This window comes from Anser brachyrhynchus, assembly GCF_964034855.1.
Source record: "Anser brachyrhynchus genome assembly, chromosome: 14".
In the NCBI taxonomy this organism is placed as follows: Eukaryota; Metazoa; Chordata; class Aves; order Anseriformes; family Anatidae; genus Anser; species Anser brachyrhynchus.
Genome location: NC_137709.1, coordinates 19,702,131 through 19,727,698, shown reverse-complemented (window position 1 = coordinate 19,727,698; position 25,568 = coordinate 19,702,131). Strand labels below are relative to the sequence as shown.

The 25,568-nt window shown below is 40.6% G+C and overlaps 2 protein-coding genes across 28 annotated transcripts in view; one reads left to right on the top strand and one right to left on the bottom strand.

Moving 5' to 3' along the window:
• The window catches only part of FABP6 (fatty acid binding protein 6), an 80,728-nt gene that overhangs the window by 41,956 nt on the left and 13,204 nt on the right, over positions 1-25,568 (top strand). For 21 of the 22 annotated variants that reach the window (XM_080555434.1, XM_080555430.1, XM_080555424.1 and 18 more), the window contains 2 exons: positions 322-446; positions 2,061-3,271. In XM_080555434.1, coding sequence (XP_080411560.1) covers positions 322-446; positions 2,061-2,079 — 144 coding nt within the window. In that variant the 3' untranslated portion in view covers positions 2,080-3,271. Of the gene's footprint in view, positions 1-321; positions 447-2,060; positions 3,272-15,985; positions 16,119-21,629; positions 21,780-25,568 lie in introns of those variants that run through there. The other variant, XR_013939375.1, reaches the window with a different exon arrangement.
• CCNJL (cyclin J like) overlaps positions 2,554-25,568 on the bottom strand; it is a 28,647-nt gene continuing 5,632 nt past the window's right edge. For 2 of the 6 annotated variants that reach the window (XM_080555408.1, XM_080555409.1), the window contains exons 2-5: positions 17,852-18,062; positions 6,892-7,029; positions 5,951-6,128; positions 2,554-4,854 (exon numbers count right to left, since the gene is read on the bottom strand). In XM_080555408.1, coding sequence (XP_080411534.1) covers positions 4,416-4,854; positions 5,951-6,128; positions 6,892-7,029; positions 17,852-18,062 — 966 coding nt within the window. In that variant the 3' untranslated portion in view covers positions 2,554-4,415. Of the gene's footprint in view, positions 4,855-5,950; positions 6,129-6,891; positions 7,192-11,632; positions 15,993-17,026; positions 17,152-17,734; positions 17,753-17,851; positions 18,063-25,568 lie in introns of those variants that run through there. The other 4 variants (XR_013939371.1, XR_013939373.1, XR_013939372.1 and 1 more) reach the window with 4 other exon arrangements.

Here is a 25,568-nt window from a genome sequence, read left to right as displayed (position 1 = left end):
TAGTGTGATAAAGAACAACATCAGTAGGGATTTTAAAGAGAAGAAAAGTTAAAGTTTTATCTCTATAACAAATTAACAGGTCCCAGATAGTGGAACTGACAAGTAGCTGACAGAATAGAGTTAATTCTTACTGTATTATGCATAGCTTTCCTTACTCATTACCCTTACAGAATTGGCAATTGTGAAGAAATTAAGATGTCATTAAAAATGTCAACAGAAATATTTCTGCAGACAATGGTTCAAAGTCTATGCAGTATATGAAGGCTACCTCTAAGAAACAAGAAGTACAATAGGCATTATGTTTTTGTTTCCCCTGAATAGGGATGTTTTTTGCTGAATGTCTGTGTTGAAGGAGTTCAGACACTAGCAGCAATCAGAAGAGCAACAAGGAGCATTTCCAAAACTTCAACTTTGAAAACTATTGACTACCATTATGCAGATTTAGGGTAAGCTTGATGCAGCTTTGATATTTCTTTGAGACAATAACGTTGTTGTCATTTTATATGAGGAAGCTGAAACAATGCGAACTCAGTTGCATGATGTCATATTGAGAAGTAAAAAGGAATCTCTTCAGGCTAAGTCATTTCAGTTCAACTCAGCTAGTACATTCCTCTTCAAATAATAACAGGATCTCAGAGCATCTGGATTTAGTATGTGCCACAGTAAAACCTGTAGAGGTTTTTGGGCATTATAGGAAACTAAAGCTCATACTAGAGCTAAGGGATGGTGGTGTTTTGTCTGAACAAGTCACACCCATAAGAATCTGCTCTGAAGGCGCCAATGCTGGTACCTGGTCATTACCTGCTTTGAAAACAGAATGAAAGCAGACAACATTAACTTCAGTTCTAGAAGTGACTACACTTGGTGCTGCCCCACTGTCACATTTCGGTTTTGCATTCTGCACATGATCAGGTAACTCCCTATTAGACACCAATGGTCTTGAGAGGAAGGGTGTGATTTTATCTAGGTTCTCTGTAAAGCACAGAGAGATGTTTTCTCAGGGGGAAGAAAGCATTGCTGCCTTTTCAACAGGACATTCTTTAAACCTGTTTTGAAATGGCAGCGCAGAAAGCAAAATAAACATGCCTTAGAAAAGAAAAAAAAATTGTCACTAAGAATCACTCTCTGCTTGGAACACACTTGCTAGCATCTCGACTTCTTAAAAAAATAACATGAAGCTAAATTATATTAAGCAACATCTGGCCACTTTACCAAGTAGCCAGTTATACTGTTCAGAGAGCATTATATCCCCTTTAAATTGTTCGCTACAGTCTGTAAAACTTGCCGTGGCTTTGACAGTTCTGCAAACACAAAGTTGTGGCTTTCTTACAAAAATGGAAATTGTATATTTCATTCCTCATTTAAAACAGCAGAATAGCAGCAAGCTGCAGCTGTAAGATTCAAGTATGTTCATTTTAACCCTAGATGCCTGAATAAATATTAGCTGGCTTTTTTCCCCACCTGCATCATTGCAGAGGCCCTTGTCAGGACTCACAAATACATGATGAAAGATGTTATCTTTCTCATTTGCTTGGTTACATCTGCATCCTCCTCCCATGTAGGGAGGAGGTTACTAGTGCCATATCCCATTCTGGCAATTTAAGCTTAGCGCTTTCTATTCCCCAGCCATGTTTCTCTGTGAAGTAACTTGCAAAAGCAAAGTCTGCCTGCAAAGTTCGAGTTAATCAGATTGTAAAAATTCTGATCTATGACTACACAGCAACTAACAGCATCAAACAGCATAGTCACAGGGTGGGAATTTTTGTATCAATTTGTTTGAAAATGAATTCAGCTTTGCATGCACCTCTGCAGCTCCCTGCAAAAATAGTTGTTGCAAAAAAAGGCTTTAGAAAAGTGTCTTTAGGTTGTCTGAACTGTTCTACATTCTTTCTTAGTTTTCACAAAAGAAAACAAAAGTGATAGTCAGTTAAAAGAAAAATGTTATCTGGAAACTGAGTGAGTGGAACTCCCACCCACATTTAAAGCATTCTGGAGAGAACAGTCAATACGAACAGTATGAGGCCAACTCTAAATTCTGAAATATTTCCCATCCCTTTCAGAGTCTGCTGTTGGACTTAATCTGCCTCAACTCCACCCACAATACAAAGGCACAAACACAAACTGGGGAAGTCAGTGGACAATTCACATTTCAAATAGAGTCACCAGAAGAAAGACTGAATTTACAACCGTGTTTTATATAGCTTTTCAGTTTTCTTAGGTAAGATTGCACCTGGCCCCAAGAACTGATTATTCCAGCTCATATATCCTACCTTGTCTGTTTCTTCAGCCATCTCCTCAGCCCACTTGGTACTTCCTTACATACACTAACACTTCAGACTTGGAATAACACCTCACTTCCTGTGCAGTGATCAAGTTCCCGATCTATCCAATCCTTCCAACTTATTGTTTGACAAGGCCCTTCCACCACGTTTGTCCTACCACTGTTCTGTAAAACATTATGAGTGTTCAGATCAATTATTTTTAAGGTATAGACGTGTATTCTTTGTTAGCTCTTAAAAGCTCAAGAGAAAACACTAAAAAAAATGGAGGGCATTTCAGGTATATGCTTGTTTATTGGAAGCTTTCACTGAAAACTTTGCAAGTATTTTCACAATTAGGCATGATGGCAGTCCAAAATATAACAGCACACATGACCTGAATTAGAAGGGTGATAAAGCAAAGAAAGCACATACAACAGTACTGCCACATATATGTTGTTCGTTAATGACAAATTGTAACAAAAAAATGCATTACAGTGTTCTAAAAATAAAGTTTAATATAAATACAAATCCAACAGAATGAAAGATGAACCAAGTTCTCGAAACTTCTAGAGCCATTTCTGAAGAGTACTGCTTCTCCATTTACGGTTGTTTTTTTAAAAAAAATATGTAACGATAATAAAATTCCTCTAGCCTGCTGAATGCAGGAAGTTATTAACTCGATACCAAACACTGCATTCTCAGAAGACAGTTAAACACACATTAGCATGCGGGCTAATCTTTTCCCCTCCACCCTAAAACACCCTTTAAAAACAATTCTCTAGAAATATAGTTTAAAAGAACACTGACACGACTTTGAAAAATTCTTCCAAGTCAGTAAAAGCATATTGCACATTACCTGTACTGCTGTCCTGAGAGCCTTAAGAAAAAAAGACAAACCAACAGTACTGCCTTCAAAGAAATACACAACAGTGGTTCCACATCAAAACTGAAGTTTCACATTTGCAGAAGTCTCTTTCGTGTAAATATCTACATTACAGTTAAAGAAAAAGCCTATACAATCTTTGAGACGACATCTCTGGTCCCAACTGAAAAGGAAACCTTTGGATATTTGAGAGTAGATGTGTCTCATTGTAAAGAAACAACACGATCTGTAATTTACCAGCTACATTTTCAAGAGAATGCCAAGATGGTATTAAAAAAAATAAAGTTAGCATTGTCTAGTACTGCAATTAAACTCTGATTTCATAGTAAAGTTAGCCAGTTCCCTATCTCTGTCCCCATTACCACCAGTTCCTCTGTCCTGAGCTTGAACTACTGCCACAAGTCATTGGCCCAAAAGATGAAATAACTGAAGGCAATGAAGCTTCTTCCAATAGTTTTTTCCAAGATTTCTTCAAGTAACATTAAATCCCTGATAAAGCTTGTAAACAATTTTACTAACGATCATCTCCAGTCTCAAAAAGCAGCAGCATGTTAAAGAGTTTTTTTTTTAATAAAGGCAGACAGAGCAGTGTTCTGTTCAGTAGCACCACATCTAGATTCCAAGAGAATTTTATGTCAAGAATTATTTGATAGTCTTCCAGCCTTTTTTTTTTTTTTTTTTCTCTCTATAAAGCCTCACTCCTGAACTATCACTCCAGGTCAAAGAAAATGGAAAGTGACACATCAATTTCTGCAGAAACAAAGAACATTCACATTTAAGTGATAACTGTTTCAGTATACTTTTAGTAGAAGCTTCCAGTAGTATTAGCTGCCACTGTTCAAAAGAGAGGTCCCTAGGAGAGGGAGAGAGAGAACACTCCGTGTTTTCAACAACATCCTCTAAGTACATTGCCAGAAATTCAACAAACACTCCAGCCTGAAATAACACTTCGACACGAGCTTTCAGCCAACTCTGAGTCACTAACTGAAGACTAGAAGGTAGTAACATCCACAGGGTTTCTATTCACATCCCTTTCAAAATGATTAAATGAGGTATGTTACTGCATTTCTGTTTCTCTCTCATTAAGAGCCAAAGGTACAATCCTTGGCAGGTTCCAGTGATCAGTGGATCCACACTGATGTCCTGTGGATGAGTGAGTCATAAAGATTCTGTTCCTTCATGGTTCTCATTCAGATACGCATCTTGGATCACACACAGGGTCTCTTCTTCAGCTTCTATTCATATCACCTTTTCCCCCCACCAATATATATTCATCCATCAAAACACCCAGCTGCATATGAGTGACAACCAGTGAAATAACTGCTACCACAAGCCATGGAACTGCAGTGGCTGGGCTCTGTTCCTAAGGTCACCTGCATAGCAAGAGGCGTTTGGATGTGCAGAGTCTGAGCAGACGGCTGAAGGCTGGCCTGAAGAGCAGCGTAGGAGTGCAACGAGCTGTCAGCACTCCCAGCAAGCAGACCACTAGGCCTGTGCACCTGTAAGGAGTCACGGTAAGTAGAGCACAAATCTTGCACTGGCAACTGGGCAAGAGTAGCTGAATGCTGAGCTAAAGGGTGGTAACTAGGTTGCTGAAATAGAATTTGAGTAGTGGCTTGATGGCTCAGATTTTCCATTCCTTCCTGTTGTTGATGTTGGATTGTTACTTGCTTCTTTATGTTATTGATTTCTTTGTCATTCTCATAATATCTGAAACAAATTGGAAGTTAGATTTTATCAACAAGGTAAGTTCAGAGAGCTTGCCTATATCCCAAAGTTTTCACTGGTCAAGCAACATCAGCTTTTTGGCTATAGTTATATACAATAAATGAACTGTTCACAGTTCACTTCCAATAACCCTGGTGGGATCTTCACATCGTAACAACATGTGTTATGAATAATTTTGCATCCCAAGTATATTTTTACTGATGAATTGATTAGGGAAGATTACAGAACCTTAAGTCCGCAACCATCTTAACGTAGTTTATGTAGGTATTTATGGAGTATTAATGTGCGTAGCTAAGAGGAACAAGGGTAATTCCTATGAGATGCTAAGAAGAAACATTCACATTTTTGATAATCATTAGGATGATCAGTCACCGAAACAAGTTACCCAGAGAGACTGAGAAATCTCTGTCCTTAGATAGCCAACACTTGACTAGACAATGCCCCAGAGCAGTCTGGTTTAACTTAATTTGGCCCTGCTTTAAGTAGGAATTATGATGTTAGTCATAATTGCACAGTACACTATCATTCCCAACTTAAATCATTCTATGAATCTTATATGTTTTCTGTTGAGACTCGTATGTGCTCACGTATATCAGACCAATATTGACATATTGCAGTCGCATCCTTTACTTGAGAAGCAGCAAAGAATAGTTCTGAAATGTTTCCCTACTGTATTCCCAATGTTAGGGATGCACTGGTGTCTCTCTGCAGCAATTACTTTATGAGTACAATTAGAAAGCAAAGGAAAAAAGCTTTCAGCAACTATCTGTTAAAGCTTCTATCCAATCACGTAGGTAACCAGTACAAGAAGATGTGAAGAGCATTGGACTGGGCACTCCATCCTTCCTTGCATGTATTATCTGTTAAAATACAGTATTTTGTAAAAATGAATGGATTTTTCCCTTTTATTCCTCTCCCCAAACTAGAGATTACCAATGTAATTTTAATTACAGCTCAACTTCATTAGCTATAATTAAGCATAACATTTTTTTCTGTGTAGTTTTTGTTTTGTTTTAATAAAACAAAGTATTAATATCTTCCTAGGAGCACTAAGAGGTTACTTTCATTCTGATCTTACATGAGCATCATTTCAATGCATTGGGCAAGATGCTCCCAGGAATAGCTGGTTAGCAATTCAAGCTGGGTTGTCCAGGCAGGAGAAATCTGCATACATATCCGTGAGGCACACACAGAAGCTGCAGCAATCAGAGATGGACGAAAATGGAGGAAAGTGTGATCTACAAAAAGAAAAAAAACTAAAAATGCATGGATTATACTCTTACTAATCATTGCAGTGAGCCTATTACATACAGACATGGCAAAACAGGACAAAATTAAATCCTCAACTTTGTTCCACATATCTGAGAGGAGTAACTTAAGCCCATAAGAAGTCTCTCAAAATTGGATGAAGCTTTTCTGAAGATATCAGTACTAGTTTTTGCTATTATCACTTGTTGCTATTATTCATTTCAAAAAGAGACAAGGAATAGACTAACTATACTGGAATTTTTAGATGAACATAAGTCAGATATTGACAATCACAATTTACATTAGCACTGAAACTGGCTTACAATGATGCCACAACTCATTGCCTCTCACATGGGCAGATAATGGAAGTGGTGCTGCAAACCAAAATCGTTATAAAACATATTATTCTAAATATCTCATATTGCAGCACAGGACCCTCAGAAATATAATTAAATCTGTGTGAGATCACACCTGCCACTGACAGCAGTTTATGCTCTGTGCCAGATAACCCTTTCTGATAGTCTCCCCATTAAGAGTTCCAAGCTAAAGAAAAAAAATGGACGTTGCCTTAAGATCTCTGAAAAGAGACAAAGCTAATCTGAAAGGAAAGGACAACCATTTGGCATCGGAAATAACTGCCTAGCGAGATACCCTTCTGCATACACAACTCTGTAGAGTCCATTGTATAACAAGTTTTAAAGCCCTTATATCTTTCAGATTTTTGTCTTCTGCCAAATGGAGGATCATTCTAGCACGAACTAAGCCTCTTACCTTGCACTGAGAAATCAAGGAAGTAATATGCATATTTCTCCATAAAAGTTTTGACTTTTGTCACCGAGTTGGTTGGCCAGCCGTCGCGAAGGTCATTCTCACCAATGGACACATGGAGGTAGTAGTCAATGTAGTGTGCTGGCGTGGGTAAACACAGATTTCAGTTGAAGTTTTCCAAAAGCAGCATTTCCATTCTAAGCAAATCTTTCTTATTCAACACCACGTTCACATTGCACATGTATGCTAGGTTATTTAAGTGCTCCAACTTTGGAACTTTATCTTCTTTTTCTTCAAATTTACCTATCAAAAGAGAGAGTTTTCTGAGAAGGCTTATTGTTATGATTGAGTACTCAAAAGCCAAAGAACACTCCCCCAGACAAAGTCTAACAGTAAAAGGTGCTTTTAATAGATTTTTAAAAATTTATTAAAACAAGAGGGATAAAAAAAACACTTTTTTTAAAAAAAAACGAGGGATAGGAAAGTGAAGTGACACAAGTAGAAAAAGGCCAACAGTGGTCAATATCTTCCTATATCCTTTTTATATTTTATTTTTGCTTATATAGCGTTGATGCCAAAACCAAGATTGATTAATTAGGATGAATAGCAGAGCTGAAACAGCACAAGAAATGTAAGATTCATAACTGTAATGTTATGGGTCTTAGTAAGTTTACAGACATTATTTCTTAGAAAACAGGTACAGTTTTGAAACTGAGTAGCCCAAACAATTTATTTCACATTAAAACGCTCATCTGCTTTTTGCTCATTAAAGATTGTGTGTTCCAACTGTATGTAGTTTCTGTGAATGTCCACTGTAAGAGGGAAACTCTTTAAGAAGTAGAAAGCATTTTAGTGTGGAAATCTTTGAGACTTAAGTTGTAATCTACTGATTTTCCTTATTCTTGATGGGTAAATTCATATTCATCCTTTCTGAGAAGGCTGCTGTGTCATTTCCGGTCACTTGCAAAGGAGACATTTTTCCTGCTATAACGTAACCTCATTTAACAATAAACTATTAAAACAACATATCAGGTTGATCGTGAGATGGCCAGAAGCAAGCCATTAGATTGACCCTGCCTTTCCCTTACGTTATCTCTAGAACAGAATTGACACTCCCCTGCCAAATGCCACTTTAGTGCACTAGAGTGGCGTGCAGCAACAGATTTTGCAGAATTAGTAATTTGGTGTTTCAACCAGCTCACAACAGCAAGGCCACCCATTCCCAGCAAAGCAGAGATACTGCTTGGCTTCTCTCAGCCTCTACATAAATTGCAATCCACAGCAGGAGAAGCCATTTCTGTCTTTTCACTGTAGGCACGAACAAGCTAATGGACCTCTACTTACCCAAAGAGAGAACCAGACTCTGCTATGCTACAAGAAATTATAAAAATATGCCCGAAACAGAATGCAATGAGCAGCTTTCAATACTAGATTACAGAAGTACATTAGTTTCTACCCTTGTTTCACAACGCTGTTCAAGAGGCCTTCTTACCAAGGTAACCAGGATGCCACATTCCTCTTACTCATTCCTCCATCAAAATTACTTGGGGGACAAGGATGACATAAAAGTTACTGTCCCTTCTTCTCAAGCTGCCCACTGAATGCAGTTTTAAAACTAAAACAAGAACACCAGTAATCTCAAATCCCAGTTACTTGCTTACAATAGCAATTCTGTCAAAGCATCTCTCCTCCTCAAGTTGCTTTTGAAGCCAGTTTTTTTGACAATAACTGGAAGCGGTTTGCTGAAAGGCATTCAGTCAAGTACGAAGAAGGCAGTGTGGAGAAAATAGAGCAAGGAAGATCTAATATTGAGGAAAAAAAGCTCCTTTGGGTATGAATACTATCCTTTGGGTATGGAAGCTAAATGCACACGCTACAAAAAGGAAGACATTAAAAACCCTCGGGCAACACCACCTTTGCCCTTGCTGCTTCAGAATTTCTCTTTGTTCCTTCCTGTCTTGGAGGGCCTCATTAGCTAGGGTCACTGAAAGGCTAAGAGAAGTACACTCTAACTAAGTGATTAACATAAATAATTCCTATGGGATTAGCAGAGAGCATACATTTTCAGAGTCAAGATAGCTGAACAAAGCTGCACCCTTTTCTAAATTGCATTTAGCAGCCTATTGAGACCACAGCAGTCTCTAGAATGACTCAGTTTTTCACAAGCAGCTAAAGTATTGTCACTGTGTACAGAAAAACAGGATCTCACTCTATTTACCCTTCTTTAAAAAGAAGAATATATATTTATGTGTGTGTGTGTATCCATAGTAGATCTGATGCCCCCAGGATTGGACCTATCAGTAATAAAGCAAGCTGTTACTTTGCTGCTAAATTAAGAAAGCACACTTTTTAAAATTCTCACTGTTACCAAGCCAAAAATGACATATCTCCAGCCCTGCTTTGTTCAAAAACTAGCAAGAAGCAATTGCCGGTAATAATAATTGTCCAGTACTACTTAAGTAACATCCTTGCTGAAAAATCCAAACCCATTCACTTAGGTGCATTGCTATTTAAAAAGTATTTTGGAGTTATTTCTCTTTGTTCCTGGAAGCATGTATCCCACAAATGACTTTTGCTTCAGTGATCCTCCCATCACCTCTACAAGAGTCCTCTTTTACTAAGACAGATTAATTGACGAGATATTAGCATGTCATATGGCTTCAGAGTATTCTTGTCAAATCTAAAAACAATTAAAAACAGTATTGTACCAGAAAATTATGTTAAAAATCTTGATATCCATTTAGGATAGCAATTCTATCCAACAAAATGTCTCCAGTGTCTTAAAAGCCTGACAGAATTTTCTGTACTATTAGCAGCTTAACTATTTTTTCGACACATTTAAAAATGTATTTCTATCTTTGAGCCTGTTCAGATATCATAGATATGGAATGCATTAAAAGTGTAATAGACTCCACCACAGAAGACCTTAACAGTAAGAATGAAATATAAAATTCACCCATCATATGGAATAAACAGTCCTTTCCTGTTCTATCAGTGAAAAAAAAAAAACTTTAAAATTTAGGAGTCTGTATACACACATTCATGAATCCCCTTGGTAAACCTGAATTTAGAACTGTTTAAGAAAAATGAAAATTGAGAAGTTAACCCTTTGGGTCCTTTTCCTACCCAAGGTGACGTCACAGTCTGATACAGAAGCTTAAGGATCGTGCTAGCAGAAATAGGAGAAACCGCTGTATGCCCAGGAAACCAAGGATCTGTTATCCTAACTTCTGTAAGTTACAGTTCCTTCTAACTTCCCACTAAACCTTGGAAATTTCAAGATGTCAGACTAGTCTGGAGAACAGAGAAAGCAGACTATCAGCATGGTAGCATTGGAAAGCTACCATACTGACACAGGGCAAAGCTGTTTAAAAGCTAAATGAACTTGGTCAAGTCAAAGTTAAAATTAATGGGCAACAGTTAAATTTAGTGATTTAGATCTTTTTTTTTTCCTCCTGCTTTTTAATACTAGTTCTTAATTTTAATGTTAGATAACAGCAGTCACTGCAGCAAATTGGAGACCGAGTATAAATGTAGCTAGATAAACTGAAGATCCCAGAACTGAGACAGGAATTGGTAAGTAAATCAATTGAGGAATGTCACTTTAACTAAACTGTAAAATTCAAACACAAGCTACTTTCCAAAGCAATATGCAGCCAAAGTAGTCACTTTTTCTTTCACAGTCCCACCTTAACCTGAAAACTTTACTTGCCAAGCACTGGCCATCTATTTTTAAATTGAAATCTGGAAATGACAGCAAAAGTTAGCTCATTGCACCAGACCAAATAGATCACAGGCACGCTGGGAAAGACTAAGTTTAGGATGATTTTGAAATGCCATGTGTCCTTCTCCAATACATTTTCTTCCATAAGTTAGAACATAAATACTACTGCTACTTTGGCTTCTTTAGCAGTACTACAGAAACTCAGATCCTTTGCGCAGGGTATTTATTATTTACCAGGATCTCCAGTAAAAATGTTGCAAAAATATTCAAGGCTCAGGCGAGACAGTTGCAAGCCTAGGGTAGTCCAGGCAATATACTTTAGCTGGTTTAATCAACAACACCCTTAGGGAAGAAAAGCAAAACTGTTTGAGCAACATTATCACCTGGAGTCTGGAGTGCGAAGTTTCTTAGAATTGCTTATCTGAGTCATCTGCATGCTTCTGAAATGCCACTATAGACAACCTCAGTTTCAAGGTTTGCTGTTGTATTCAGGCTGTTAGTTACCTATAAAGCTATTTAGTTATCACTGTTGTCCTCAAAAAGAGTTTTTTATTTTGAGGTGACAGAGTCCTAAGCCTTTAAAGGAAGGTTTATTTTAAGTATGTCTAAAATTTACAACATCCACAAGGAGGCCTACTGAGGTCAATAGAATGAATAAAATAAGGTGAAAATATAATGGAAGTTTACATTTGTTTGTGACTAACTTGTTTTTAAATTCTAAATAAGTGGTCATGTGCCCCCATCCCCACACACAAAAATAAAAATAAGTGCTCTTTATAGTACATATCAATGCTTTTGATGAATGAAACACTGATTAAATCCTACTGTCAGGGGAACAGGTTTAAGTTATAAAGAGTACATTTCATTAATATATTTGTCACATTATCAAAACAGCCTATCCATCCATTCCAGCTTTTCCTTAGGAAAAAATAAAGGTCACAGGAGCATCACTGCTGTCAAACATACCCTGAAGTATTGATTCATCCACTGTAGGAGGTAAAAGTCACTAGGTACACCTACCTGCAGAGCACACAGTTCAGAGTGTTTGTGGCAGGTGGGTAAATGGTTTTCCTGGCATTTTGCACGGATACTAAAACAAAAGCAGAATGTGCAGGCAGGTTTTTTTTATTACATTTTCAGGGTCCTTGAGAAGACCAAGCAACAAAAAAAGGACTGCCAATTTAAAGAGAAATTAAAATGCAAGTATTTTTTGTCCCGTAAACAATCAAAATTGATCCAAATAAAGGATAGACCAGTCAAGCCCAACATAAAATCCAGACCTGTGGCTACTGACACAGCTTTTTTTTTTAATTATTATTCCTATCTTGGTCCAGAAGGCACTACAACAAACTTCTGACACTCTCTCCCATGCCACTCCTAGACAAATACAGTTTCTAACAGTCCTCTAAGCAAGAGAGGAAAGAGACAGGCTGATTAGAGATACCATGTTGAATTCCTTTTTCTGTAGTGTCTTGCAAAGCCAGCAGTCAGGGATTTTTCAATGGTCTGTACAATACCTAGCACACATGCAAACCATGGTGCTTAATGCACCTGAGTTTCTAATAACTTCCTAGTAAAGTTTAATATATTAAAGAAAATATTCTGCCCATGTTATATCACCAGGTAAATGAAAAATGTATAACTTTATAAGCAAGTTTTATAAGCACAACTCCATATCTGGGACTGACACACACTATTGTCTTGCTCAGCTGCCTTTGTCAGAAGAGCTACCTGCTCGTGAAAGCGGGACAGTAAATGAAGAATGGATCACAAAGCACAGGCCAGTGGGAAAACTGACTGCTGATGGTTTTACACAGGCAACAGGGAATTAGGTAATAAACAATTATCCATGCCCTAAATTCAGCCCAGTTAGGACTAACATCTTTTCGTGCTCTAATTTCTTTAGTGTCCTAACTCAGCTATTAAGAATCCACTGGCATATTAAGGAATTGGGCAAAATAAAGACAACCACAAGAAAATTAACACAGTGCTCTGTAAAGCAATGCAGCACTGGATGTGTTAAAGCTTTGCTTACAACAATACTCAAATGTAAAAACTGTTAGTGTGTCTCCATAGCAGCAGAACCCTCCAGAAAGAGGGGCCCATAAGAACTAGAATTGCTGGAACATTCAATGCAGCTGAATGGCTCAGGGAGAGCAAGCTGGTGCTTTTATCAGCTGCTGAAGCACCTGCTACTGAAGAGGGTTAGCTAATCAGGGAAGAAAGAAGCATCTGTAAGGTGCAGGTAGGATTTTACAGCAACAGGCAAAAGCTGTACTGCTTGAACTATAGTTACACACCGTAACATTGCAACAACCAAATACCACGGTTACAAAACTCACAGGAGAAACAGTTGTGGTGGTTTAAAACATACTGCCCAGGTGCTTGCTGTCTCCCCAGAGTTTACTTCTGCAGCTGGACCAGTTGAACAGTTTGTATCAGTGCATCTCATCTACTTTGGGGCAGCTGGTTTGGACAGCTTTTGGCAGGCAATTTAAGGCAAGCAGCACTATAGCAGATGGGATGTCCTTACATAATCTTTATCCAACAGAGCTAGAGCACCTTAAAAATATCACACCCATTTTCTGTAATAAATTGCCTGATTAAGATGCAGTCTGTAGCATTACAACCTGCTGCTGCTCAGCAGTGCTCCTCTGCAAGGGGCTGCCTTCCCCCCAGCTGCTGAGGACATGGAGTGAAATGTGAGTTCCTCAATTCTCTCCAGCCAAAACGTTACTTAACATTTACTTACATGTGTAACTTACTTAAAATCAATCCACTTACAGAAACTATTTAAATGCCAGCTGATTTTGTCTGGAGAAAGCCAGAGATTACTCAAAACACTGGTGGGAGAGGTGGGGAGTACACTACAGGTAGACAAGGAAAGTAATAACACTTTTCAGCCATCTTATCTGTTTCCAAAGTGAGCATCTATCCATGGCTGAGTGCTGAGACAAGGATCCTGGCTTCTGTGCAGGTGAACTGGTTGGTAATCATCCTGCACCAAAGCCAGCTGTGTTGCCAGAAGACCAGCAGTCCCAGCAGCACAGCACTGCCACCTACCAAAAGCCACCATCTCCCCGGTTTACCAGCAAAGCAGTCAACCTGGGTAGTCACTAGTCTGCATCAAGCAAGGGACACATGGAGTTTCTTGAGCAGTTTTAACTGCTGAATGTCACTGAGGATCTTCTTGCAGAAGCAGGAACCTACAACCTCTTCCATTAGCACAGCTGGACCAGGAAAGGAGGTCCTCTGTCTTCCAGCCATGTACCTAGCCAAAATGTCCATGTGGACTAGGTCTGACTGTGTTACAAAAGCACGTTTCGCTTGTGATTCTGGTTTGGAGCATAAAGTTTCCTTTAATGTAAGTGAAGGAAAAAAACATCTGTTCTGAACACATTCCTGAAGTACCTAAAATCAGTTTTTCCAGTGATATTTCCTTCCCTCCCCCAATAGCTTTCAGTTCACCTCTAGATTTCGGTGAACAAGTATCATTCATTTTCAGAACTGATTCAGAGGAAATAACTGTTGATGACGTTAGTAAACTTCAAAGCTTTTATAGCTGTTCTGAGGGGCTAAACTATCTGAGAGGAATTTCCAGAGGCCTTCTCCAATTATCACTCAGTGCATACATTGCAGAAGAAACATACATCTTCCGACTAGAGAATGACTGGGTGATTCAGGGGACACACACCCACGTTCCTCTCAACTGCAGCAAGTCCAGGCTGAACATTATTTGGCTATCAGCACAATTTGTCTGGAACAGTGTTATCTTCCCACTCCCTCATCTCCTCTGCAGTTATTACTGTCGAGGGAAGCACTATCATCATCCGGTTTCCATGTCTGGGGAAACTGATGAGCCAGTCAAAATGCTTTTCTAGAACACAGCAGGAGAAAATAGCTCCAGCTAACTTACAGACAACCAGGGAAATGCTGCGATCCGTGTCGCGAGAACACTGCTGTTGTATGCTCAAAGATGTGTGACAGTAAAGTTTGTAGGTGGAGGGTAAAAAAAAAAAAAATTTTTTTTTGAGCTCCTTTAGATCTGAGATAGAAGCAAACTTCAACCTAAATACAAGTTGCCAACAATTTCTCTGAGCTTACCCAATTGTACTCAACTAACATTTAGCTTATAATTTTGTTGCTTCCATTTCAAAAGCTGTGTCCCCAAAAGCTTCCCTATTGACCCCTCCCAACCCTCTCAAAAAAAACATAAACCATCCCCGCACTTACATGTAAGAATTCTTACCTCTAACCAGACCTCGTCTTGCTTGTGGTCTGCACACTACCCTTAACCTCTTGCTTTTTTCTAAGGAAGTTTGTTTTTTCCTCCTGATTGCTTTCTCAAAACATGTTTGTAATGTTTAGTGAAAGATATTCTGTGTTAAACATTCATCTTGATGGAGTAAACAGCAGCATTTTGAAAAATTGCTAACTGAACTACTTCATAAAGCTGAAGTTTTTGTTTGTGTAAAGTTATATACGTATTTTTAATAAGTACAAAGTCTTGCTACGCAGACTGAAGAGCACTTTCGCTGCAATTCTTTGCTGAAAAACAATGCAACTTCCTACAGTAATACTTTGCAGGAAGTTCTAATTGCTGCATTTGCAATAACAGGCAAGGAACCAGTTTTATTCTTCTTTGCTAGAGAAAGACACTTCAGGTGACTTCAGGTCAATACTCCGAGACTTTTAGTACAAAGCTGAAGAGAAAAATCATATTACAAGATTTTTTCCATTTCATATCATTTTGAAAATTACAACCTAAATCCAGGAATCCCTGCTTAGTGTCAGATAACTTTTCCTGACTTGACTTGCATCAGCTCAAGCTACACATACCAGAAAAGAAGGTCCTTACTACACATTAAGATGGCCCTAACAGTAAACAACAGTGTTTGCTGTGCTCCCCAAAGTCTCCAGACTGAACACTAGAATATAAAACCTTATCTATAGAAATTATTTAGACATCGTTTTGTGCAAAGCTGCTTTGGTTCAACTTTCAGTATTTTACTTCTACACATTGGTAGGAAAGCTACCTTTACAATAACGGATCTTTCCCTATAAGGCATGATTCTATTCCAGATCCGGATGTACGAATGCTGCTGCATACGCTAGTGTCAATTTTAGAAAGATTCTCATATTCATTAGCTCACTAGACCCAGACCTGCTCTTTTAATCAAATTGCCTTAAAAAAATAATAAAGCAGAAGTTGCAAAACATTTCCCTCTAGTGCTATTGCAGGGCAGTTTGTGAGCTTTCCTTTGCTTCACAGTTGCTTAGAAGTGATATAGAGTTGCATTTGACTTTATTCATTTACATAAGGACAGCCTCAAAAGCTTTTTATTATTATTATTATTTCTTTTTAAATCCTAGAAGCTACAGGAGTCCAGCCCTCCCAATCTCATAAAGGAAACTTCTGCCCAAGATCCTACCATTATACCAACTCTGACAACTCCTACAAAGTTTGAGGGTACCACTTCCATCCTGTCTGTGTAGCACTGCAAATGTAAGTTACAGCTATAAATTCTTCCTCTAAATCAAAAGAAAAAAAAGTTTTTAATAAGAACCATTGAAGCATCAATTTTATGCTGGGAAAAATGGAAGAGGAGTATCCTTGAAATAGTCAGATTTAAAGAAAATCCTATTCTCTATTCCTGAAGGTCACATTCATCCATGTACTTGGGAGGAAAAAAAAAAACAAAAACAAAAACACAGCAATGCTATGAGGCTTCTTGCAGTTATGATGTTACACAAACACATACACATACTAAAAAAATAAATCCATCAGAAGGTCCAAAAGCTGAGGAGTGCATTTCTGAACAGACTTCAGTCTCCAGGCTACCTGAACCTGGTATTTCATTCTGCTGCATTTGAAATAAAGGGCGCAGTTTCCTAAAAATTTTAAGGTCAGCCTTAGTCCCTCTCCCCTCCTTTGCAAGGGCATGAAGCTTGTCTGACCCCTCAGGAGAGTGAAGAAAAATCTTTGGTAAACAGAAAGAAAATACTTCCTCAGCTGGGATAGTTTTCTGCCAATTTACTTTTCCAAAGGAGCTCACAAAATGTTCAGGTCAGCAGAACCGCAACAGCTCTACCCAGGGCTCATGTAGGCTGCAGCAAAACTACACCTACAGAAACCGTTTCGATTCTTTGTTCTGATTTTAATCTTGGCCTTTTTTGTAACATGAACCAGCAACTGCTCCATATAATTCACCACCTTTTTCTGATGAGTGAACAGTGCTTAAATATACCATATGTATGGTTTGTTAGTCTTTTACCATTATCTCTGCAGATAAAGCTCTTCAGAGCACACCCAGCAGGGAAAAGCAGTAGCAAACCTGCATCCTGAGGAATAAGCAAATAACATCACCTTATTTCCTTGAGAAATGGTTTCTGGGTCTTCATAGCAATTTTTACCTTAATCAGTATGACTACTTGCACCTTCCAGCCACTAATGCTGCAGTTTGCGTAACTTTTGTTGTCCACAACAATAGCATGCTTCTCTGCCTGGCTCCTATATGGCAGGATGATTTCCCTGTAACCTAGAAACAGAGTTTGTAAGCCTGCAAGGGTAGTCTGCAATTCATTGAGGCACCAGCCCCACTGCCTTCCACTTGCACAGCACTGGCTGCAGAGACTTCAAGAAAATACTAATGACAAATATTCAAGATCTTTTTTCAAGTGGATGCCAACACCAGACCTTCAGTGTTACATAGCAATGACCAGCTATTTGATAGGAGCCCAGAACAAGCAACAGACATTCCAGCATCATCAACATATCCTCATGAAACAATTTTCCTTTTGCCCCTGTGCAAGAAAACTCTGATTTACAAGGAACCGATTATGCCCAGTGATAACAGAGGCACAGAGACAAGGACAGATCTCCAGGAGAGACTGTGTTACACATGCTATTCTCTACTACCGATTTTTCCCTAGAACCAAACTCTCCCAGTCTTGCCACCTCCTTTCCGTCACTCCCTGATCTTCGTCATCCCTTTCCACTGATCCAGCTTCAGCTACCCAAAATTCCCCTGCACGTTAACACCAGCATGCAGATGTGCAACACAAGTTGGGCAGAATTTAAGACTACTTTATGCCTTTCTGTGGACTTCATTAGGCACTTACCCTAAGTAGACAGAAGCTGCAGTCTTAACAGAGAAAACAGCACACGACGTGTAAGGAGAACAACCATCTGCTCAGAGAAAGTTAAAAAAAGGCCTTAGTAGACAGCAGCCAACTTACTTGCTAGGAGAAGACAGGCAAATGAAGTGATGTACAGTTGCTTGACACTGATATTGTAGCGATCCATGAAGAGGTCCAGTAAGTAGACAGCGAGATGCCGGGCTGTAGGGCAGAGGCTGCAACGGTTGCTGAGGATGGTCAAGAGATCAATGAAGTACCGGCGCATCCCAATCTGTGGTGAATGGGCCTTATACAAAGGTAGGTTAAGCTCCTACAGGGGGTAACAGAGAAGGAGAAAAAAAAAAAAAGGAGGAAAGAGGTAAGGAAATATCCCATTTATATACCATTTTGCTGTCTGGAATCCCAACCACCACCTGCTGCGGCAGCCACTTAGCAAATACAGCACTGATTGACACAGAAATCAGGGCTGGGTCAGGGCATGTTTTGATAGTCAATTAACTTCTAGTTCTTGGGTCATCCATGCACTTCCCTTACAAACATTTAACACGTGCTCAAATACTTTAAATTAGTTTAACCCAGGAGCTTGCAATTCTCAGGAACACCAAAATCCTTTGCCATGAAAGTTGTCCCTTAAGGACTGCTTTTTATTTTGTTCACCCAAACTGGACTGTTAAGTACTGTTTCATAGGCTGTCACTGCAAGATATGCTTCTCCTATACTGTCCCTTCTTTCATTGCCCAACTTCCTACATCCTGTGCCAAAAAAAAAAAAAATAGGTCTCTAGCATAAAGAACTATCTAATGTTAAAACACACGCACAGTGCATAGCTGCAGTAAGAAAAAATATAGACATTAACAAGAAAAAATCATGGGAGAATGATTAGACTTCTAATTACAGCAAAGTCAAGCACTTTCTGTACTAACCTATTTCAGCATTATAAAAGCTAACAATCTGACAGATTGTTTCATGTGGTATACAAATTTTCATTTTAAAGGCAGAATTATTGAAGTTTTCGGTCTACCTATGCTAGATCTTCACCTGCAAGGGTTTTCCACACAGGTTTGTAGCCACTATGCAAAGAGTAGGTTAAGGGAACGAGTGAAGATCCTTGGGAACACCCAAAAAAAATCTAATGCCTACATTTAATACTTTCTTAGTTTAGAAATAATCATTTACTAATGCATTACCATGACCAGACTTTAATAAAAATAGGCTGAATACACGTCAGTAGGCATGGATAAGGAAAAAAAAATCAGGTACATCTCAGTAATTCAGATTCCACTTATACGTCATTTTCGTATTACATGTATTTGAAAAAGAGTTAGAAGTAGCATAGTGCTGCAAGATAAATGCGTATTATATTGGAATACAGAGTGGTACATAGAGCAGTTAATCCTACTAAACAAATCAAGACGAAGAGATCAGAGCTCCAAAGTATCTGCACTGGCTGCACCGTTTACAGAGGAGGCACCACCATGCAGAGCTGGTGCGGTGGCTGCCCCCCCTCTCTCGTCTCCCTGGAAGGAAGCACTCGGTGAGCAGGTTCAGCTTATCAGGAGAAAAGAGCGACACAATCGGGCTCAGAAGGGCATGCAGAAGTGGAAACCAGAGAGGATCCCTAACAAGAAGTAACTTAGGAAGACAGCAAGCCAAGTGCTGTTAGGGATGATTGCTTCCCAGGCCTTCAAAAAAAGAAAAAAGAAAAGTCAGTGAAAAGGCATTCTGGACTGAACGGGCACAGACTGGGGACAGGCACACAGCCCTCTTAGATCTGGGGCAGCCTTCACTGGGAGGGGATTATAAAAAAATCCCCCACCAGTAACAATTTATAAAGGAGAGAGACAATGGAAAATGTCCTCCCACATTGTTTTATGCCCAGAAATCCCTCATAAATTCAATTTTTTAATTGCCTTGCATACCCTTATGCACCCCTACTCACTGCACTCCACTGGAGAATTTATGAAGACCACTCAAAGCACTGAATTTAAACCAATCGGATTATTCTGCCACTAGTTTAACACAGACATTTTACTCCCATTTAAGACACCTACCTTTTTCCTTCCTCCCATCACCCCAATCAGTTGCTAGTAAAGACTGTGAGAGGCATTCTGATTTTGTGCACCAAAATAAAACCATGGGGGCTTCCATATAACAAGAATTAAACTAGGCAAGATTCAATTACAGGGTTAAATTAGGAGATGCTACAGGCCATGGTTCCTTACAAGCTCCCAGGTATTAACTGATCCAGGGTTATCATCTGTGCACAGGCAAGAGCCTTGCCGTGCAGCACATAGCACCAAGCAGCTAAGTACTTCAGTAGGGCTGCTTTTAGGATCAGCCTGAAACGCTGAGATGGCTTCCTATGAGAGAGAGGCAGATGGTGTAACAATGCAAGAGCTGGATAAGCAGGCTCACAGTTGTGTTTGGCAACCACCGAAGACCTATACAAAGTGAGAAGCCCTACAAACAAAGCCGTGGATATGCATCCCCTTCCATCAACTCCTCTTAGGTTTCTTTTGCATAAGTTCATCAAGGGAAAAAAAAAAAAAAGAAGTTACTTCTTGAATGCAAAAAATGCCTAGCTACTTGGAGATACTGTTGAGGACTAGGAACTACAGCTCTGGAAAAAAAATATCATATAACAAGAATAAAATCATTTCCGATGCTTAAACTTTTCCTCTATCTCCAGAAAAGCAGTAGAGAAGAAACTGTGAGTCCTGCCGCCTGCTGGAATTGCCCTTTCATATACTGCTTCTGCTTATCCCTGACCTGTTCTCTCCTCTCCACTCCAACCGCCCGGCTGTGGGCTGCTGCACCATCACCACATCAAAATGCTAAAAGCAGCAGGATTGTAAGAGGCTTACAGGTGTCTTGAAACTTACTCAACAAACTTTGCTCAACGTATTGATCAGCATCTCTCAGCAAAAAGCCTCCAGAAAGACAGGGCACAGCATTTAAAGCGATCACCACGATCTCCAAACACAAAAAGGTTTGTAAAATCGTGACTGCACATGGACAGCAAAAGAAGCTGCTTTAAGGCGAAGACAATTCATAAGCCACCTCCCACCAGCTTCAAGACCTGACCTAAGAGAAGGGAATCAGTGTAAACATGTTTAAGTGGTGTTAAAGACAGCATATCTCCCTCAGCAATCACATCCGAAAGACAGCCAGGCTCCTGACAGTGGCTCCCCATTCATCACACAGCCACAGCTCCAGAGGCAAGCTGACTGCCCAGCGGGCCCAAGGGACCAGGCTGCATCTGTGTATCGGATGGTTTTGTAACTGGGCTGAGCAAACTCTTCAGAACCCACCCCTAGAGGAGATACAAAGCAACAAGACTTAACAGAAGCAAAATAACCGAGCCAGATGAAGCTTACACCTTCACTGGCTGTTTGAACTAAATCAGCCAAACTACAGCTGAAGAGGAGAGGACAAAAACTTGACGGGATCAATTCCTCCAGCTCCCTTACAGCAGCAGTTGCCATAGTCCTGTCTGCCCAACATTTACTTTGGTTGGAGTACTACATCAGATAGCTTGGGTGTTCAGTATGGAAAGAAATTCCACACAGACTTTTTGCTGTCCGATTTCTTTTCAGCACAATTCTTCTCCCACTGATTTAAGCCAGTAATGAACTGACAAGCAGTGGGAAAGTTAACAAGTGATGTGACAGGATGGTAATAAGTCATACCAGTAATGCTCAGTTCTCAGAACAAAAGTGAAATTCATCAAGGTATTTTAGAACAGCTCAGAGGCTTCTTGACAGGAAGATGAAACTAACAAATATGCCTCAGATTCTGAAATTCATGGAGATGTTAAATGAATTTATCTTTCTACCATGTCACTTGGACTTCAGTCTGGATCTGTTCTCCCCCACAGGCGAAGCAAGCAGCATCCTGACTTCCTGCAACAGCTTCAGTGTTTTTGCCATCTTCCTCTACCTCTCAGCACCATCCATCTCCTTTGCAAGACACCCAAGCTGCTGCACACAGGGATGTCCAGAGCACTGCATCTTCTGTGGAGAGCCAGGTAAATTACCTTCCCATTTCTGGAGCAGAATGAAGCACCTAAACCAGAGCTACTCAATGAAAGTAAAGTCCATTCATCTAAAAACAGCTGTTCAAATACTTCCCCTACATAGACACAAGTTCAATTTACAATGGTAAACCTGATCCTTATCTCACTATTATTCCTTTTTAACCCCATTAACTACTTCTGTTTCTGGACATGTGAACAGAATCCAGAAGATTGCCCCTGCTACCACAATTCACAGATCTTGATTACCAATCCTAAACCAAAATCAGAAAAAAAGGTTCCAACCAATTAACAAAAATGCCCAGCAAAGTACGTAAGCCTCAACAAGACCTCCACAATCCTTCTTAATCCAGGGGAACGCTATCTAAACCCAAGAAAGCACCACTTGTGTGTGATGTCAATATATGGCACTCCAATTTAAAATTAAAAAAAAAAAGGACATGGAAAAGGCTGCTAAGTATTTCAAGTCAGAAGACTAGTGAAAACAAGGGTGACTTAGGCAATCGCTTAACGGTCTGTATGTTGCATGTTCTGGAAAACAGCAAGTAGGTTCCTTCCACTAGATTCTTAGAATTCCAGTAGTAAGAACAACAGATACTGCAAAACTGTTGCCATTAAAACAGGAAGGAAATGCCTGCAGATTAAAAATAAAGGGAAAATTATCTAGCATGCTATTAAGAGTAGGTCTATGAAAGAGAAAAGCTCCTTCCTGGTTTGTGTTCTAACCAGTCCTCCAGCTGGGGAAGAAAGGTATCAAATTGATCTCCCAGATATAGTTATTGCACCAAGTATGAGAAATCATGAAAAGCTAACACCAGTATACCATTATTTAGGCAGGTGAGAAGATTATATACAAGGAATTTAAAAACAAGGCTTGAGAGAGGGTTAAAAATTTAGTTTATTATTATTATTATTTTTTAATTATAGTGACTTGAAAATTCAGAGCCCTCTGCATGCTTTTTCACAGTTAAGACTAGATAGCATCCTATCGATTTAATTCTGCACCTATTGGCATGCTACTCACTCTTCCCCACAAAAACAGTCCTTCAGCAGCACAAATTGCAGTGCTAGCCCTTCCAGTAACAAAATCATTTGTAGAAAGCTTGTTGGCAAGTCTCTCTGTGCTGGGGCAGCTGACTGCAATTTAATGAATAGGTCAGAAAGGTTACGAATTTGTATGTTTGTGAACAGTCTGACAGTAGAGTTGATGAATTTAGCATTTGCTAATCTCCAGGGTGCCCGGGCAAACTCAACCTCAAAGAGAAAGGCAAAGATAACAGAATCACAGAATCGTCTAGGTTGGAAGAGACCCCTAAGATCATCTAGTCCAACCTCAGCCCTAACACTAACAAGTCCTCCACTAAACCATATCACTAAGGGCTACATCTAAACGTCTTTTAAAGACCTCCAGGGATGGCGACTCAACCACCTCCCTGGGCAGCCCATTCCAATGCCTAACAACCCTTTCAGTAAAGAAGTTCTTCCTAACATCCAACCTAAAACTCCCCTGTCGCAACTTTAGCCCATTCCCCCTCGTCCTGTCACCAGGCACGTGGGAGAATAGACCAACCCCCACCTCTCTACAGCCTCCTTTAAGGTACCTATAGAGAGTGATGAGGTCTCCCCTGAGCCTCCTCTTCTCCAGGCTGAACGACCCCAGCTCCCTCAGCCGCTCCTCGTAAGACTTGTTCTCCAGACCCCTCACCAGCTTGGTCGCCCTTCTCTGGACTCTCTCAAGCACCTCCATGTCCTTCTTGTAGAGAGGGGCCCAAAACTGAACACAGTACTCGAGGTGAAGCCTCACCAGAGCCGAGTACAGGGGGACAATCACCTCCTTAGACCTGCTGGCCACACTGCTTCTTATGCAAGCCAGGATGCTGTTGGCCTTCTTGGCCACCTGAGCACACTACTGGCTCATATTCAGCCGACTATCAACCAGTACTCCCAGGTCCTTCTCCGCCAGGCAGCTTTCCAGCCACTCATCTCCCAGCCTGTACCTCTGCTTGGGGTTGTTACGCCCCAGATGCAGGACCCGGCACTTGGCCTTGTTGAACTTCATGCAGTTGACCTCAGCCCATCGCTCTAGCCTATCCAGATCCTCCTGCAGAGCCTTCCTTCCCTCGAGCAGATCGACACACGCACCTAACTTGGTGTCATCTGCAAACTTACTGAGGGTGCACTCGATCCCCTCATCCAGGTCATCGATAAAGATATTAAAGAGGACCGGCCCCAGCACTGAGCCCTGGGGGACACCACTAGTGACCGGCCTCCAACTGGATTTGGCTCCATTCACCACAACTCTTTGGGCCCGGCCATCCAGCCAGTTTTTAACCCAACAAAGCGTACGCCAGTCCAAGCCACGAGCAGCCAGTTTCTCGAGGAGAATGGTGTGGGGAACGGTGTCAAAAGCCTTACTGAAGTCAAGGTAGACCACATCCACAGCCTTTCCCTCATCCACCAAGCGCGTCACTTGGTCATAGAAGGAGATCAGGTTCGTCAAGCAGGACCTGCCTTTCATAAACCCATGCTGACTGGGCCTGATCGCCTGGTTGCCCTGCAAGTGCCGCGTGATGACACTTAAGATAATCTGCTCCATGAGCTTCCCTGGCACTGAGGTCAAACTAACAGGCCTATAGTTCCCCGGGTCTACCCTCCAGCCCTTCTTGTAGATGGGCATCACGTTTGCTAGCCGCCAGTCGACTGGGACCTCCCCTGATAGCCAGGACTGCCGATAAATAATGGAAAGCGGCTTGGCCAGCTCCTCCGCCAGTTCTTTCAGTACCCTCGGGTGGATCCCATCCAGCCCCATCGACTTGCGTACATCCAAGTGTCGTAGCAGGTCACCAACCATTTCCTCATGGATAGCAAGGGCCACATCTTGCTCCCCATCCCCTTCCACCAGCTCAGGGTACCAGGTATCCAGAGAACAACCGGTCTTGCCGCTAAAGACTGAGGCAAAGAAGGCATTGAGCACCTCAGCCTTTTCCTCATCTTTTGTAACTAAGTTTCCCCCCGCATCCAGTAAAGGATGGAGATTCTCCTTAGTCCTTTTTGCGTTGATGTATTTGTAAAAACGTTTTTTGTTATCTTTAATAGCAGTAGCCAGATTGAGCTCCAGATGAGCTTTGGCCTTTCTAATTTTGTCCCTGCACAGCCTCGCAACATCCTTATAGTCCTCCTGAGTAGCCCGCCCTCTTTTCCAAAGATTATAAACCCTCCTTTTTCTCCTAAGCTCGAGCCACAACTCTCTGCTCAGCCAGGCCGGTCTAGTTCCGCGTCGGCTCGTCTTTGGGCATGTGGGGACAGACCGCTCCTGAGCCGTTAAGATTTTCCTTCTTGAGAAGTGCCCAGCCTTCCTGGACTCCTTTGCCCTTCAGAACCTAAGTGACAGGGCAGTGCTCTTTGGGTATAACCAGCAGGATGCATTTCCTCTCAGAGTTGAAACACATGGTAAAAGTCCTCAAGCATCCACACTAGATTCGGCTGTGCAAGCACAAGCCATGCTGTCCAGTAACACACACAGAGCAATCACAACTGTTAGATGTTAAAATGATAAGGGACAGCCTAGGATTCACTGCATGATCTGTTACTCTTATTCTCAGCCCTGCTGCGACCTCCTTTCAGTCAAGCCTGGAAGCTACTGAGCTACTGTTTCCTTTTATTTAAGGGCTCTTCACTTCTTTCAGACAAATCTTAATCAGACTGTCAGAGAAGTGCCAGTCTTGCACAGCATCTGGATTCACAATGGAGGAAGTAAGAGACCAACCTGGCAGAACCACATTA